Source organism: Anomaloglossus baeobatrachus, chromosome 5, assembly GCF_048569485.1.
Source record: "Anomaloglossus baeobatrachus isolate aAnoBae1 chromosome 5, aAnoBae1.hap1, whole genome shotgun sequence".
NCBI classification, from domain to species: Eukaryota; Metazoa; Chordata; class Amphibia; order Anura; family Aromobatidae; genus Anomaloglossus; species Anomaloglossus baeobatrachus.
In genome coordinates, this window is record NC_134357.1 from 424,674,945 (window position 1) to 424,693,641 (window position 18,697).

The 18,697-nt window shown below is 45.3% G+C and overlaps 1 protein-coding gene across 2 annotated transcripts in view; it reads right to left on the reverse strand.

Annotated features, from left to right (window-relative positions):
* Window positions 1-5,326: 5,326 nt before the first annotated feature.
* The window catches only part of CCDC47 (coiled-coil domain containing 47), a 96,624-nt gene continuing 83,253 nt past the window's right edge, over window positions 5,327-18,697 (reverse strand). For both annotated transcript variants that reach the window (XM_075350323.1, XM_075350324.1), the window contains exons 10-13: window positions 14,662-14,720; window positions 14,472-14,581; window positions 13,744-13,911; window positions 5,327-8,909 (exon numbers count right to left, since the gene is read on the reverse strand). In XM_075350323.1, coding sequence (XP_075206438.1) covers window positions 8,829-8,909; window positions 13,744-13,911; window positions 14,472-14,581; window positions 14,662-14,720 — 418 coding nt within the window. In that variant the 3' untranslated portion in view covers window positions 5,327-8,828. The remainder of the gene's footprint in view (window positions 8,910-13,743; window positions 13,912-14,471; window positions 14,582-14,661; window positions 14,721-18,697) is intronic.

An 18,697-nucleotide genomic window follows, 5' to 3' on the forward strand; every position in this document is an offset into this window, starting at 1 on the left:
TGCAGTATAGCCTGCAAAATCCGCAGGGAACAACCTGCGGCAAAATCGCGGCTAATCCGCGGCAAATCCGCATGCGGATTTACCGTGGATTTGGTGCGGATTTTTTCCGGAGGTCCGGAATCTTCCACTCCCAGAAGTTTCTCAAGAAATTTTCTTGAGAAACTTCACATTTCTAGTGCGCACAAAGCCTTAATGAATTGAGATCGTTAGAGGGAGTTGTGATCAAACCTGCGGACAAAGAGGGAAATGTGGTAATTTGGCCCACAGATATGTACGAACGTGAGGCCTTTAGTTACGAGATCGTGACACCTATACTCCACTATCTGCTAATCCCATCAAAGGGTTTGAGTCTGAACTAGAGGATATTCTTGAGGCGGCCCTACTAGGTGGTGTCATCACAAAAAAGGTATACGAGGGTCTCCACACCAAGTTCCCAGTAACGCCCACATTTTATTTATTACCAAAAATACACAAGAATCCATTGTGTCCCCCAGGACGTCCGATTGTCTCTGGCATCGGAGGGCTTTGCGATAACATCTGCAAGTTTATTGAATTCTATTTACATCCATTAGTTGAAAAGCTGCCCTCTTTTGTCAGAGACACCTCGGATGTCTTGAGGAGGATCAATGGTATTTCTTTGGATAGTGGTGTGTTGCTGGTGACAGTTGATGTAGAGACTCTATATTCATGTATCCGGCACTGCGATGGTATGGCCGCTGCAAGGTGTTTTCTCCGGATGAGCAATTGTGATATTGAAATGCAGAACTTGATTTTGGAACTGTTGGAATATATACTTACCCTCAATTTCTTTTTGTTCAAGGATCGGTTCTTCCTCCAGAGCCGCGGCTCTGCAATGGGTGCGGCGTGCGCCCCGTCATATGCAAACCTTTCTGGGGTCGTGAGAGAGGGAGGTTCTTGGTGACGGGGCCTGCGCCGCTTCCCCAGTGCAGTGCTGGCTAAGATATATTGATGACATCTTGATTTTCTGGAGGGGAACCGACCTTGAACTACAGGAATTTATCACATCCCTAAATTGCAATGATTTAAATATCAGACTCACCTATAAATGGGACCCAGTAGAATTGGATATTTTGGATATCAAGGTGATGACATTACCTGACCGAACAATCCAAACTACCATCTTTAGAAAAGAGACCTCAGTGAATAGTCTCCTGCACGCATCATCAGAACATTTACCCTCCACAATCAGGGCAATTCCAACAGGGCAGTTTTTGCGTGCACGGAGAGTCTGTTCTACAGACGACTCTTTTGAACATCAGGCCCTGGATCTTAAAGACCGTTTCAGAGATAGAGGTTACAGTCTAAGGGACATTAAACGAGGATATCATAGAGCCAAAACTACGCCTAGAGATCAATTCCTCATACATAGTGACAAAAATAAACATCAAGATACTACTATTCGATTCATCTCGACCTATAATAATCAGTGGGAGGAGATTAGGAAAATATTATATAAGCATTGGTCAATTTTACAGATCGAACCATCACTTAGAACAGTGCTTCCTAAATATCCAGCACTGACAGCTCGGAGGAATCGTAATCTAAAAGATCACTTAGTACATAGTCACTATGTCCCTAAGATTTCGTTCCCTTTTTGACGTTGGACCACCCCGATGGGGATGTTTCCCTTGTGGAACATGCCTGTCATGTTGCAATATTGAGAAGACAAAAACTTTTGTGTCGGCAGATGGCAAAAGGAACTTTGAGATGAGGCACTTCATTACTTGCAGCACCGAGTACGTAATCTACGCAGCCAAATGTGGATGCGGGCTGTTATACGTAGGATTAACATCAAGGCAGTTTCGGGTCCGGGTGCGTGAGCACGTTAGAGACATCATTGCTGCAAGGGAGGTGCCTGATCTCGAGGCCCTGAAAACCATCCCCCGACACTTCAAATTATACCATTCTTGCGACCCTTCCTCCTTGAAAGTAAGAGGAATTGATAAGCTAAAATTAGGAATAAGAGGGGGGAATCACAAAAAGGCATTGGCGAAATTAGAATGTCGCTGGATTGTAACATTAGGGACAATGACTCCCTCTGGACTTAACAAAAAACTGTCCTTTGCACCATTTTTATGATATCAATTGTCAAATTATTATTACTCTCTCCCGTTTTTGTTTTTAATGGTGTGTTTTTCTACGTGTTTTTTAATTTTAATTTATTTTCTCTCATTTTTGCTTAGTTTGTTTTTCATCCATGATCAAGTGGCATGGATGAGGCATCCCATCAAAAGCAAGAGGCCTTTATGGAGGCATCTGTCCTGGACATTGGATCTTTCAATATTTTCAAGATGGCCCCCTTCACAAGCATGAATAAACGGAATTTCTTTTTATATTATCCATCTTATGTACCTAAATATTGTAAAATATGTGTATTATCCACTATTGGATGTTTTCAATGATCTAGGATTTACATTTTGTTCTGGTTTTATCTTGTTGGCAGGTATTTTACCTGATGTAGACTCCGACTCTATCTCCATTTTTGTGGATGGGAGCCGTGGGTTCACATCATGTCAAATTCCTGATATACTCTCCCTTCCCACTTTTTTAACTTTTTACAAGATGATACAATATCTGGTAGTTTAGATACATGAGTGTATAACATCGTTATTGATTTATCTCTATAAAAATCTCCTTTTTACTGTGATAGTGAGCACATATCGTGCACTGGCAAAACTAGTGGTGAAATGTATATACTTATGGGAATCTAAAATTCTTTCCCTTTTTCTCTATTAACTATTCATATTTAGTGTAGAAATAGATATTGGGATCCCCCCATGTTCCCCCAGATACTGTTCGTGTTATTCCAAAGCCCCTTTTCATCTCCATGCTCCTTGTACAGTTTGACCTTTTCTGTGCCCTTTTCTAAAATGGCTGCACCCATGGCGCGCATGCGCGGTGTTGTCTCCTCAGCGTCTTTGAATGACGACTTCCTTAACGGGATGGGGCGGGCACAGTGTGACGACACTATGGTGCCCGCGTCACTTCCGGGAACGGCCTGATGACTGACGCTCGGGATGGGATCCCGCCCCCCCCCCCATGCGGCCTGAATGGGCGGTCGGCGTTTTTTCATGATAATTGGCCACAGATAAAAAGACCGCTCTTGCAGCACACCATGTCGCAGCTCCCTGAGGAAGACCACGAAACGCGTTGGGGTGCGGTGCTGTTACTCTGGATTGGATTCACCATGGGTAAGCAGGAATGCATTTTATAATGATGACGTGCAACTATAACTATGATGTAATGGACACGTGTCTGCTTTAACTCTGCCTCTACCCCCCATGGTGACCCACCAGACCTAATGCATTGCTCTGGATTTTTATCTGATACCTACATGTGATTCACTTTCTAATTGTAATTTTTGATCACTCTATATGCTATTCACAGTATGCCCATTTTTTTGTACTTAATAAAGATGTGTAAAGCTCATTTCAAGAGTTGATCTTGTTTGAAACTTACCTCTCAAACATATGACTTCGGTTGCTACTCCCTTTTCATTCTCAGTCTTTCATATTATTCTTCTAGGGAGCAACTATATGCTAACTAACGATGTTTAAGGGACTTCCATGTGTCCCATCCTGTTTTCTAATCATGGTGGCGTGGAATTTCAAAAAGGAGGCAGGCCAGTGAATAATCAGTGGATCTATAGAAGAAAAATGAGGCAGGGGGCGAAGACCCTTCCCTAAGTCCCAGCCCGATGCACAGATTACGTCATCATGAAAATATTAGAAGATTATTCAACAACCAAAGATCGGATTCCTTCACTGCAGGTATCCATGTAATCAGCATCACAGCGCCATCATGGCCATGAATTTGCTTTAAAGGGCACCAAGCACCTGGACTTGGTCTGAACAGTTATTCTGTGCTGACAATCCCTTTAACCCACAAATAGTGAGGTGGGGTTTGCCACACCCCAGGGAAATTTTGTTCAGCTGGCATTCATTGGAAAATGCTGGTAAGAATCATCAATGTATTACATTTTCCAATACTTGAGGGTGTCAAAAATTTGGTATACTCGTGTAATCAATTGCCAATAAGAAACTGATTAAAACAAATCTGATATTTGCATTTTCTGTAAAAACTAGAGATTTCTAAACACAGGGGTATAGGAAGCCCCCACATCACCAGTTGAGGGTTAAAGCTATTCACATGAATGATGTTAAAGGGAACCTGTCAGGTCCCATATGCCTTGTAGCCTACAAGCAGGGTGATGTCTAGCCTAAAAACCCCTTCCTACCCATCCCTGTGTTGTAATATTGTGTAAAATATTAATTTATAAAAAAAAGTTTTATAACTTACGTGTTCCCTATGTAAATGAGCATAGGGACTAGTCACAGTTTGCCCTCTTTCCGTGGTATCACATCCCTGTGGGTGTGATAACATGGATTTACATAAACGACGTTAGTCAGCGCCTGGAAATCCCGCACATTCGTGCTTCTCATTCGCGTAGCCTTCTAGACGGGGCAAAGCGACGCCCTTGGGACTAGTCCCTCTGCTCATTTATATAGGGGGCACGTAAGTTATAAAACTTTTTTTATTTACAAATTTTGCACAAGATTACTAGACAGGGATTGTGTAGGAAGGGGTTTTTAGGCCACACATCACCCTGCTTGTAGGTTACAAGGCATATGGGACCTGATAGGTTCCCTTTAATTTGTTTGCGTGTAGACAAGGCACCGCCTCCCCCCCCACCCTATTAAAAGTCACGGAGTTGTGTAACAATGAACACACCCGGATATAGATTTTTATCCTAACTTGCCCAAAGTCGGGCCTAGATGCAGATTTAAGATTCCTCACGTGGAAAATCAGCCTCGGTACACTTGAGCCATGAGCAGTCCCCTCAGTTCTAGTGTTTTTACATTCTTGGAGGGGTCATCCTTCCACAAGGTATTATACAGTAATCTAAAGTAAGAACTAACTGCCCCTGACTTTAGGAGAGCCTGGTTAAGCTTTCACTATAACTGGCAGAATTAAGAATGATGCTGTGGAGTATTATACTGGCAGTAAAATAAGAAAGGTAATGTTTTTGTAAATTTTAGCCTCTATGCACATTACATTGATGACCTTTCCTTTGGCTAAGTTATCCATATCAAATGAGTGGGGGCTCAGCACCTGTTTGAATGGGGTAATGGTCCGTTATAGGCACCACCGCCATGTTTATTGTCTATGGGACTGCCAGAGATAGAGTGCTGTACCCGGTGTATTAAGGATAATTTATATTGGCCAACCCCCGTCCCCCTACTAAGTGGTGGTCAATATGGGATTTCATAATAAAAAGGTAATACTATAAGAAACACACAAAACATTTTTTTATTTTATTACATCCATTTTAATGATCACTTGCCAAGTATAAACCATCCTGGTGGGTAATAGCTGCCGTTTATCCACAAGAGGACACATAACCGCGCATCAGGGAAGGGGGATAGACCACTGCTGACAGTCGTTCTATTCACAATCATTGTGCATGAAAGCAGCAGCTGGATATTGAGTTCCTGAGTATCTAATTCAGATTCTTTCTCCTTTATTGCTAGACATCATTCTACCATAGATCAATCATGTTAATCACAATTCTGTGCAATGTGACGCCGAGCACGGGACACAGTCATGTCTGCATATAGGACCATGGCTTTATGGTGAGCGAGGGCTGTAGTCTCCCATCATGCATCAGTCTCCTATAAGGCCTTCAGCTACAAACTGTAAATCCCAGCATGCCCCAGACATTAGGCCAGTGCATGGTGGGAGTTGTAGATTTGTAGGGTGGGGAATTTATATATTCATATAATCTACAGCTCTAAGTCAAGGTATTACAATGGGGCTCCACCATGTAACAAATTACATACCGACCTGTATCATGTTCTTTATAACGTCACACAAGCGAGTGATAGAGACAGTCTGGTGGCTCGGCCGAAAGCATAATGCTGCGAAAGCTTACAGACGGGGCTGGTGTACATGCACGAGCCAAGGATCATCAGCCATTGAGGAAAACGGCATTTCACATGAAAGGGGGTGTATGGAGAGGAAAAAAGTCTGGTTATTCCAACAAAAACAGCACTATCCGTGCACATAGGCTCCCCGATAAGCTGTCATTAAGTGGACAAATGTAAACAAACCAGGGCGCAGAACACCACAGTGTAGTGGCCACTCCGGGGTCTAATAGATCGGCTACTATTCAAGGGAATAGACACTGAGCTGCAGTACCTGAGAACAGCCACTACACAGTGTACGGAGCTATGCGCCGTGCATTGTTTACATGAGGTCACTGCTGCAGCCAATCAGTGAGCGTGGCGGACCAACGCCAATCTGGTAATGATCTAGCCTTAAAACAACGTCTGTAACGCATCCCCTCAGCTGTTATAGCTCTTCTTCTGGAAAAGCTGGGTAACTACTAGTTATAGTAGGTGCTATATTGGTTGGAGGCAGATATAAATAACACATGGAACAGCTGAATGCAACGGCTGCACCTGCACTTTGTCACTTTTCAGGACCCGTGCCATCCGCACCTACAATGTATCAAGTCTTCATGCCATCAAGTTACATTACATAGTGGCCAAACTCTGAATATGTAATCGAATCTCTATGTAATAAGTTTCTATTGTGCATAGCTTTTGTACTGTAAAGGGTTCATTATAAGACGAGGGAGATCTGTGAGCAGACGAAGCACAGCACTAGTGGGACCGGGGTACTGAGCACATATCTCCTGATTTACCAGGCTTATACAGATAGTACCCTGGGGGGCTGTAAGCAGTGCTAGACCATGAGCTTAAAAGAGGGTCGTCTATGATTAGAAAAACATTTCTGCTTCCTTTACAAAAAAAAATAAAAAAATTATATATATATTATAAAATCTGACGTCCATAAGCTGAGAGCCAAGGAGTTGGTGGTACCCGTGGTACCCAGAGAGTCACGTTAGAATATCCCACTATTATTCAGTCTGTTTATATTCTTTCCAGCCATGTCTGAGCATTCTTAAAGGGATGTTCCATCATTATCAGGATATACCCATTGCTTACAGCATTAGTCACTTCCTTGTAGGAGAGGTGAGAGAGCTAATGAAGTGGTGTCTGCTAATTTCGCATGTGAACACTCATGTATCAGCAGGTATCATTCACCCTTCTTAATCTAATGAATGGGACAGGACCTTTGAGACCCCCACTGATATGTCCTAACTTAATAATTGAATGTTTCCTTTCTCCAAGACCCCCTCCAATCCTGAGAAGAAAAAAGCGATACCCCAGATCCTTGACCATGTACGTTGTACGTCTCCATTTATATGAACAGGAATAGCTGTGCAGCCAAGCGTTGCTGTGTGGAAACACAGTTCTGCAGCCCCTTTATTCTCCAGGTCAGTGGGGTCCCAGCATTCCTTTCCCCAGCGAGGATTAAGAGCTGGCCATCACTATTAATTTCACATATCAGTAACAGTGACAATTCAGAGTGCATGTCCTCCACCTTTGCAAAGATCCTGAATGTCATATTTATGGACACAGTCAGTCCATACTTTTCAGGTTCACCTGCCCATCAGGATTTTTGGAAAGCTGGGTGACATATCCCTTGTCTGGAGCAATAACCGCCACCTTTTGAAATCCACAATCTGTTACACTGTTAGTATAGAAACAGATATATTGGGGGTATGTAGTGTGTGTATTGTGTTTTTACATTTCACATACGCCTCTGACTCTGTAGTATCTGCAATCCATGCTCACTGTGGCTACTGCCCCCTGCAGGTGGACACCATGAATGACCCCACTGTTCTGTTTTATAGAAATATTTTGTAATAACTTAAAAATACTTTTTTTTTGTTAAATTAGATTTATAAAATAAATCGGGGAAGAGATTATTATACAGAAGTAGAGAAAACCTAAAATCGGAGGCCTTTATTACAGGATATAGGATTTCAGCAGCGTTTTACCTTGGGCAGTACAACAGCTGCCAGGATAGAGCAAGGCAGTAGTGGGTACGCTATGGGAACCTCATCTAGGAAGACTTGTGTGCCATCGCTCCTACGTATCAGCGGGCAGGTGCTTAGATGTAGGGACAGGGTATTGTGAGACAATAGGACCTTTCTAAAGAACAGGTCGAGAGCAGCATGACCCAGTCCTCTGGCCGTAAGTTTTGTAAAACATTGTCAACACTCAGGCACACGGTCCAAGATAGCTGTCATGTTAGTGGTCGAATCCTATGTGATAAGCGACCACCAGGGCTGATCTGGCACCGCTTATCCCACTGAAATATCATGTGATCCAGACCAGACACATTATGGTTGGAGTCAGGTTGTCTATACACCAGACCCTACATGTGGTGCTGTGCAATAAACATCAAGAACATGATATACAATACTGTGTAATGTTACTATGCTTCATTACTTCACATTGCTTTGAGTAAAACTCCAAGTTGTAGCTGGAAGAAGTCTTCTATCCCAGCCCGAGAGGCTCAGGAAGAGACGGTGGGATCGCTGGTCCATGTAGAAAAGTTTTCTGAACCGTGCAGTGCTCATAGGGTTCATGTTTCTTATGCTGCTGCAATTGCATGAGATGATGGGGTAGTTGTCCTCCGGTTTGTGTAGGGTAATAGGGTGGTTAACGCTACAGCTTAACAGTCTATGGCCTAGATACCTATACCAAGGTGGAGGACACCAGGTTATCAGGCCCCTGCTACCGGTAACCTTACATAAAGGCCCTATGTGGGAAGACAATGAACTGCTGTCATATCCAATGATACACTGTTCCTAAATGAGGTTTTAGTTTCCCTCTGCTATCCTGACGCAGGCTGCAGTGAGGGAGGGGACGGGGTGAGGATTGGCTGAGCTGTTACATGGCCTTTACTTTAATCTGCTTCATTTTCATCTGCTTCTTCTCCATCTTCTTCTGCTCCCGGCGCTGGGCGGCTTCCTGGATAGATATGAAAAGAAGTGTGACAGTCACATATAAGTAGTTAAACGCAACTGGGTCTAACCCTAGCTCTGGTCGCTGTGTAACACAACTGACACCACTATCTATAGAGAGGACTCGCGCCATACATCTGTACCTAACATGACGTATGCAAGTCACGTCGGGAACGGGTTAAAACCCACAAAACACTATCAATCAGCAATTTACAAGACAAAATAGCAGGATATATACAGACGGTTATCTTTGTATTCATTTTTAGGAATTATAATAAGAGGAATCAGAAAAAAGACAAGTTGTTTAAATCACAATTTTTAGATTCTGTCCTCTTGTTGTGTTAGGAAACAATACGTATACATAGCCAAACTATATCTATCTATAATCTCTATCTTTTATCTCGCCATCTATCTCGCTATCTATCTCTCTATCTCTCACTCTCTCTATATCTATCTATCTCTCACTCTCTCTATATCTATATCTATATCTATATCCACACACACACACGAAGGTAGCCCGATTCTAACGCATCGGGTATTCTAGAATTTATTGTGTAGTTACTGTATGATTTTTGTTATATATATATATATATATATATATTATATATATATATAGATGTTGTCTGTAGTTGCCAGTGTTTGTGTAGTGCGCTGTAAATGTTCTGGGTGGGGGTGTGTGAGAGCGGTGTTGTTTGTATGTTGCGTTGTTTGTAGAGCGCTGTGTGTCTGCAGCGTTGTGTGTGTGTGTGTGTGTGTTGTGTTGTTTGTGGAGCGCTGTGTGTCTGCAGCATTGTGTGTGTGTGTGGTGCTGTATGTGTTGCACGGTTTGTGTGGGTGTGTATGTTTTGGGGGGAGGTATGTTTTGTGCAGTGTGTGTGTGTGTGTGTGTGTGTGTGTGTGTGTGTGTGTTGGAGGAGTAGTCCTGGAGGGAGAGGAGTATAATAGTAGGAATAGTCCTGGGGGTAGAGGAGTATAATAGGAGAAGTAGTCCTGGGTGGAGAGGAGTATAATAGGAGGAGTAGTCCTGGAGGTGAGGAGTATAATAGGAGGAGTAGTCCTGGGGGGAGAGAAAAGGATAATAGGAGTAGTAGTCCTGGGGAGACAGGAGGATAATAGGAGGAGTAGTCCTGGGGGGAGAGGAGTATAATAGGAGGAGTAGTCCTGGGGAGACAGGAGGATAATAGGAGAAGTAGTCCTGGGGGGAGAGCAGGATAATAGGAGGAGGAGTCCTGGGGAGACAGGAGGATCATAGGAGGAGTAGTCCTGGGGAGACAGGAGAATCATAGGAGGAGTAGTCCTGCAGGGAGAGGAGGATAATAGGTGGAGTAGTCCTGGGGGGTGAGGAGGATAATAGGAGTAGTAGTCCTGGGGAGACAGGAGGATAATAGGAGTAGTCGTCCTGGGGAGAGAGGAAGATAATAGGAGGAGTAGTCCTGGGGAGACAGGAGGATAATAGGAGGAGTAGTCCTGGGGGGAGAGGAGTATAATAGGAGGAGTAGTCCTGGGGAGAGAGGAGGATAATAGGAGGAGTAGTCCTGGGGGGAGAGCAGGATAATAGGAGGAGGAGTCCTGGGGAGAGAGGAGTATCATAGGAGGAGGAGTCCTGGGGAGACAGGAGGATAATAGGAGGAGTAGTCCTGGGGAGACAGGATAATAGGGGGAGTAGTCCTGGGGAGACAGGAGGATAATAGGAGGAGTAGTCCTGGGGGGAGAGGAGTCTAATAGGAGGAGTATTCCTGTGGGGAGAGCAGGATAATAGGAGTAGTCGTCCTGGGGAGAAAGGAGTATAATAGGAGGAGTAGTCCTGGGGAGAAAGGAGGATAATAGGAGGAGTAGTCCTAGGGTGAAAGGAGTATAATAGGAGGATTAGTCCTGGGGGGAGAGGAGGATAATAGGAGGAGTAGTCCTGGAGGTGAGGAGTATAATAGGAGGAGTAGTCCTGTGGGGAGAGCAGGATAATAGGAGTAGTCGTCCTGGGGAGAAAGGAGGATAATAGGAGTCGTCGTCCTGGGGTGAAAGGAGTATAATAGGAGTAGTAGTCCTGGGGGGAGGGGAGTATAATAGGAGGAGTAGTCCTGGGGGGAGAGGAGGAGTCCTGGTGGGAGAGGAGGATAATAGGAGGAGTAGTTCTGGGGGAGAGGAGTATTATAGGAGGAGTAGTCCTGGAGGTGAGGAGTATAATAGGAGGAGTAGACCTGGGGGGAGAGGAGGATAATAGGAGTAGTCGTCCTGGGGGTAGAGGAGTATAATAAGAGTAGTCCTGGGGGTAGAGGAGTATAATAAGAGGAGTAGTCCTGGGGATAGAGGAGTATAATAATAGTAGTCTTGGAGGTGAGGAGTATAATAGGAGTAGTCCTGGAGGTGAGGAGTATAATAGGAGGAGTAGACCTGGGGGGAGAGGAGGATAATAGGAGGAGTAGTCCTGGGGGTAAGGAGTATAATAGGAGTAGTAGTCCTGGAGAGAGAGGAGTAAAATAGGAGGAGTAGTCCTGGAGAGAGAGGAGTATAATAGGAGGAGTAGTCCTGGAGAGAGAGGAGTATAATAGGAGGAGTAGTCCTGGAGAGAGAGGAGTATAATAGGAGGAGTAGTCCTGGGGAAGGGGAGTATAATAGAAGTAGTCCTGGAGGAGAGGTGTCTGATAGGTGGAGTAGTCCTGGGGGGAGGTGTATAGGTGCCCAATGTGTGTGGGGGGCGTGGCCGAGCGGGGCAGACGTGGCTGAGCGTGTGGGGGCGTGGCCGAGCATGTGGGGGGCGTGGCCGAGGGGGGGCAGAGTGGGGGGCATGGCCGAGGGGGGCAGAGTGGGGGGCGTAGCCGAGGGGGCAGCGTGTGGGGGGGCGTGGCCGAGGGGGCAGCGGCCGAGCGGGGGCATGGCCAAGGGTGGGGGCGTGGCCGAGCATGTGGGGGCGTGGCCGAGGGGGGGCAGAGTGGGGGGCATGGCCGAGGGGGGCAGAGTGGGGGGCGTAGCCGAGCAGGGCAGTGTGGGGGGGCGTGGCCGAGGGGGCAGCGTGTGGGGGGGAGTGGCCGAGCGGGGGGCATGGCCGAGGGTGGGGGCGTGGCCGAGGGGGCAACTATGCGAAGCGGTTTCCATAGTTACCTGATGTGTATCATTGTTATCAGCGTACGTGTGCCGGGAGTCGGGGTATGCTAGTAAGCATGGTACACATCAGGTAAGTATTCAAAGAGACAGTGCTGGGTCACTTGTTGGTCTCCTGCTGTGCAGCACGCATCAGCGTGTGACAGCGGGAGACCAACGATCTGAATGGGCAGGGAGCCGGCATACGCTGGTAACCATGCTACACAATATTACCCGATGTGTACCATGGGTACCAGCGTACCCCACCCCCGCACGCACGGGAGCCCACACCAGCGTACACCGGCAACCCCAGCAATGCGAGGGTATGTGTCGGCTGGGTTGCCGGCGTGCGCTGGTGTGGGCTCCCGGGGGTACAGCACTCACCTGGGAGTCGGGGCTCCGTATCGGTTCGGGGAATGCGTGCGGGGGGCGGGGCCAGAGCGAGCGTGCAATGTGTGAGGGGGCGGGGCGTGGCCGAGTTGCCAATGCGTGCAGGGGCCGGGGCGAGAGGCCAATCCGTGCGGGGGGGGCGGAGCCGAGGCGAGCGGCCAATGAGACGCTTGTCACAGTAACGACAGAATTTTGGAGCAAGACAGACAGACAGAATAAGGCAATTATATATATAGATGTCTATATAATAGACTCTCACCCTATCTTTTGTATTGAAGCAGGTAATGAGCTTATGCAAAGAGAAGAAATGGGTCAACTGTGACATGGCCTATTTTGATTGATGGATCCTATGTTATCCGCTGTTATACAGGGGTTATCAGTAGGGATGAGCGGACCTGTGGACATTTGGGTTTGGCAAGGCTTTAGTTAAAAGTTTGGTGCAGGGTCGGAACTGGACCCCCGGAACCCATAAAAGTCAATGTGGAACCTGAACTTCTGTGCTGTAAAATGGTCTAGTAAGGGCTAGAAGCTACAAAAGGAAGCAAAATGGGGACAAATGCCCAGCAAACAAATCTGGATAGGTAATTAAAAAAAGAAACACATTGGGTCCAGCCTATTTTTGATAACCAGCGCAGGTACAGTAGACAACTGTAGGCTGCAGCCCTCAGCTGTCCGCTTTACCTTGGCTAGTTGTCAAAAATAGGGGGGATCCCACGTCATTTTTTTAAAAAAAATATTTAAATAAATAATAATTAAAAAATGGCATGGGCTTTGCCCCATTGTTGATAACCATCCAAGGTAAAGCAGACAGCTGGAGCTGGTATTATCAGGCTGGGAAGCCCATGGTTATTTGGAACCTCTCAGCCTAAAAATAACAGCCCACAGCCGCTCCAGAAGTGGCGTATCCATTAGATACACCAATTCTGGTGCTTTGCCTGGTTCTTCCTGAATGCCCTGGTGCGGTGGCAATCAAAGTAATACTTTTGAGATTGAAATAAGCTGTGAATTGATAATACCAGCCCTTAGCTGTATGCATTACCTTATAAAAAAATATGGAGTCCCCATATTGTTTTGTGTTTATTTAAATAATTTAAAAAAAATAATACATTTTTAAAAATGACATTGCGTCATCTCTATTTTTGATAACCAGCTAAGGTAAAGCAGACAGGAAATAGGAAGGAGCGCCCAAGTGCTATTTTATTTCTTTTCCTAATTCTTTACGACAACATTCAGGCACTTTCCCAATGCAATAAAGCTAGTTGAAAAAAAAACCATTACTATTTTGTAAAAATGATCTGCACCTCAAAAACAATAGGTCCTTTTCTGACAACACAACACTTTTAAAAGGTATAGACATTTCAACCTTCAAAACTCACCTCCAGCCGGCGCTGCTTCTCGGGATCCTCCTCATTCATGATGCGCTCTTTCTCGGCTCTTTTCTTCTCTTCGCGTCGGGTTTGTGCGGCTTCTTGGCGCTGCACATGTGTAAGCTTTAGGAAGTTCTCCTCTACGCGGGCGCGGTTCTTATCAGCTTTTTGTTTTCCCTGCAATTTTGTGGCGGCAGGGTGTTAAAAGTAAATTAGTTCCACTAGTTAGTCACCAGATTTTTGCTATTCCACATGACAGCATGATGTAGTGACAGAGACCCAGATTCCAGTGTTGAGTCACTTACTAGGCTGCTTGATGCAGTTTTGAAGAAAAAAAAAAAATCACTTTAACTGCTATACATCTAGCAGTTCTCTTTATGCTGATGTCTGTGTAACCCCACCCACACCACTGAATGGCAGCTTTCTGTGTACACTGCATGGGCAGAAAGGTGCCAAGCGCTGGTGGGTGTGGCGCAGTTTTACAGAGCTCATGCATGTTGAGGTCCACATGGCAGCAGGTTTACTAGTTCTCTAGTGATAAAATCACTGTTCATCAGCAGGGGTTTATTAAAGCTCCAGAAAGCAGGCCAGTAAGTGATACATCGCTGGAATCAGGGTCTGTCTCTAAATTATGCTGCTCTTTAATTAGTGACAGAGTCCCTTTAATACTTGTTTATAGTGAAGGTGATAAATAAGATCATGTGTTCCATAAGACAGATTTCCCTGGCGTAACTCACCTCTCTGTTCAGACGAAACTTCTTCACTTTGTCAATGCTGTAAATCACCATGTTCATCAGCGGTAGGAGAGACTCCATATCCTTTACTGATGCGTTTCCAGCTCCAGGCACTACGATGGAAAGATTTAATCAAATGATTTTCAAAGTTTTCCTATGTTTCCCTTAATTGTTTAGTACCCCTCATCCTTACCATTAAATGTAAACAGAAGAGTCTTCTTGGTCTCTGGCAGTTTAAGAGGCTGCCCTTCCCTGAAAAAGACCAGCGTGTAAGGGACAAATACCAAAACTTAAGGGTAACATACAATTTTCTGTGATATCAGCCTATAAAATATATGAATATTAAATAGGAGCCTGTGCCTAATCCATCTCAAGTGTCACATACGTCAATAACACACGTCTGTAGAATCACCGTGGTTCAGTTCTAGAAATAGTCAACTGGTGTTTTAGAGGGGTATTCCAGGTGGAGGAAGTCATCACATATCTAATGAGAGAGGTGATAACCTCTAGATCAGAGGGGGTCTGATCGATCGCCAGAAAGGGGCACTTTTATCCCTTTTAGGCTAGTGACGGCCATATATTCTCTCAGCCAAGAGAATCGGGACGATTATGCAAATCACACTGATCAGAAATCATAGTGTGATACGATTGTCTCGGATAAAGAAACAACGGAGGAAAAAAAAAGTCTCCATCATGTCAGTCCGTGAAAATCGGACTGCACTCAGGTGTCGTCCGAGTGCAGTCCAATGTTTTCCATGGTCTCAATGACTTGCATGGCTGAGTGTGATCCAATAATTGGATGCATCCCGGACATGCTGTTTTTTTTATTTTTCCTCGGGCCCATAGAAGAACAATGGTCCGAATGTGAACTAATGTTTTTTGTCGAATGACACTTGGATTGAACATACGGCAGTGTGAGAGAGTCCTTACAATGAAGCATTAGCGACCTCTGCTCCATTTACCCTTTATGTGACTGCCAAGAGAAAGCCAAATACAGCGCTCCGGTAGCCCCATAGAGAATGAATAAAGCAACATTCGAGCATGCGCTCATTTCTAATAAGGATTAAAGTCCCTGTTCTGGCGATCGGTGGGGGTCCCCAAAAGATTTACATTTTATCAAGACTTATTTTAAGAGCACTTAATATTGCTATAATGAAAATTGCTGCAAGTTTTGAGAATTTTTACCCTATTTTGCATCTCCCATAATTTTTTTTTATTAAAGAAAAACACAGGCAGGACCAATTACAGACCAAGAAATGTAGCATAATGTCTTCCAGAAAGCCGCATATATTGCAGCTGGAACCTACCTGACTGATCGTTGGCCTCAATGTCATTTCCCGATGCACAGAAAGCATTTGCTTCTTTAAAAATGTGACTATTTACTTGGGTTCAGGATTACTGTATAAAGCCAAGTTTTGAGGAATTTTCTCCTTTGTTTCTCAATGCCTCAATATTTTCAAAATTTCTGCTGTCAGTGAATAGAAACATTCTCCTCAAAAGGCTAGGTCCACATTTCCGTTGATTATGATCAGTCACAATCCGCTCTGATGAACAACGCAATCCGTTTGGCGGATTCCGTTGTCTCCCATAGACTTGTATGAGCGGTGGATTGTGACCGATGCCCTTGCTTTGCATCCGCCGCCCGACTGATCATTTGTGGAACGACTGACCGTTGGGCGGCAGGAACACATGCTGTCTCTTGGCGGCCGAACTATCAGCTGATTGCCCGGCTCCTGTGAGCGATCAGCTGATCTCCCGGCGGCTGGCTAATGAGAGCGATCAGCTGATCGTTCTCAATAGCCGGCCGCCAGGAGATCATCTGTTCACTCTCATTAGCCGGCCACCAGGAGATCAGCTGATTGCTCTCAAAAGCCGGCCGCCAGGAGATCATCTGTTCACTCTCATTAGCCGGCCGCTGGGAGATCAGCTGATCGCTCTCAAAAGCCGGCCGCCGGGAGATCATCTGTTCACTCTCATTAGCCGGCCGCCGAGAAATCTGATCGCTCTCAAAAGCCGGCGGCCGGCTATTGTGAATGATCAGCTGATCACTCTCAAAAGCCGGCCGCCGGGAGATCATCTGATCGCTCTCAAAAGCCGGCGGCCGGCTATTGTGAACTATCACTCGTTTTATAACAGAATCTGCTTTCTCGTGAGAATGAATTCCAATTCTTGTCACCCGTTGTACAACGCATCAGTCACAAGCGTCAAGCAATGCATGTGACTGATGCAAAATAACAGAAATGTGAACCTAGCCTTACACATAGGCACTAACCCAATACTTCTCACAGATGAGAGTTTGCTACAGTTACATCCAGCCTGGGCCATTCTATGAGTGTAATACACTGTGCAACAGAAACAGGAGAGCAATCCATTCGATTCCTCTCCTGTTTCTACACGGGGGTAATTTCCTAACCCTGTATATTATTTAGGCAGCATACTTAGAAAATGCAGTTTGGAAATGAGTAAATTGTATTTCAATGGCTCACGCTGGGCAATATAATGGTAACATCTGTAGATGTCGACTCTCACATCAACTATTGGAGGTCTTAATTTATGCTAGAATTCTGGGCTTTCAGTTTGGCATATGGCATCACACTTTCTATAAACCAAACCTTTTCTTTATACAGCACACCCACATAACGGGCGAGGAACAAAATGGTCCAAAACAAGTAATAAACGTGGAGCAGAATTCAAGAGGCTTAGCACTATACTGGATACGACCCATTCAAGCCCTCTAAGAAAGGTGAAGTGTATACAGTTTTCGGTCTTAAAATATTCACAAATCAAATTTGCACTACATATTATCTATATCTATCTCTCTATATCTATCCCTATATCTCTCACTAATTTTATTTATATATATATATATATATATATATATATGAAGGGAATTTTGTTTACTTACCGTAAATTCCTTTTCTTCTAGCTCCAATTGGGAGACCCAGACAATTGGGTGTATAGCTATTGCCTCCGGAGGCCACACAAAGTATTACACTTAAAAGTGTAAGGCCCCTCCCCTTCTGGCTATACACCCCCAGTGGGATCACTGGCTCACCAGTTTTAGTGCCAAAGCAAGAAGGAGGAAAGCCAATAACTGGTTTAAAGACCAATTCAATCCGAGGAAACATCGGAGAACTGAACCATACCACATGAACAACATGTGTACCCGAAAAAACAGAAAAACCCCGAGAAAACAGGGCGGGTGCTGGGTCTCCCAATTGGAGCTAGAAGAAAAGGAATTTACGGTAAGTAAACAAAATTCCCTTCTTCTTTTTCGCTCCTAATTGGGAGACCCAGACAATTGGGACGTCCAAAAGCAGTCCCTGGGTGGGTAAAAGAATACCTCGTGATAGGGCCGTCAAACAGCCCTTTCCTACAGGTGGGCAATCGCCGCCTGAAGGACTTATCTACCTAGGCTGGCGTGTGCCGAAGCGTAGGTATGCACCTGAAAATGCTTGGTAAAAGTATGCAGACTCAATCAGGTAGGTGCCTGACACACCTGCTGAGCCGTAGCCTGGTGCCGTAATGCCCAGGATGCACCCACGGCTCTGGTAGAATGGGCCTTCAGCCTTGAGAGAACCAGAAGCCCAGTAGAACTGTAGGTTTCAAGAATTGGTTCCTCGATCCCCCGAGCCAGGGTGGATTCAGAAGCTTGCGACTGTTTACGCCGACCAGCGACAAGGACAAAGAGTGCATCCGGGTGGCGCAGGAGCGCCATGCGGGAAGTAGAACCTGAGTGCTCTCACCAGAACCAACAGATGCAAATCCTTCTGAAATTGATGGACTGGACGAGGACACAAAGAAGGTGAGGTGATATCCTGATTGATATGAAAGTGGGATATCACCTTAGGGAGAAATTCCGGAATCGGACGCAGAACTACCCTGTCCTGGTGAAGGACCAGGAAGGGAGATTTGTATGAGAGCGTTGCTAGCTCGGAAACTCTCCTAAGAGACGAGACCGTTACTAGAAGGCCACTTCCCGAGAAAAGCGGGAAGGGAGACCTCTTTCAAAGGCTCGAAAGGCGGCATCTGAAGAGCAATTAGAACCTTATTCAGATCCCAGGGCTCTAACGGCCGCTTGTACGGAGTGCTGAGACGACAAACTCCCCGTAGGAACGTGCGTACCTGAGGAAGTCGTTTCTGAAAAAATACAGATAGCGCTGAGACTTGTCCCTAAAGGGAACTGAGCGACAACCCTTTTTCCAACCTAGATTGCAGGAAGGAAGGAA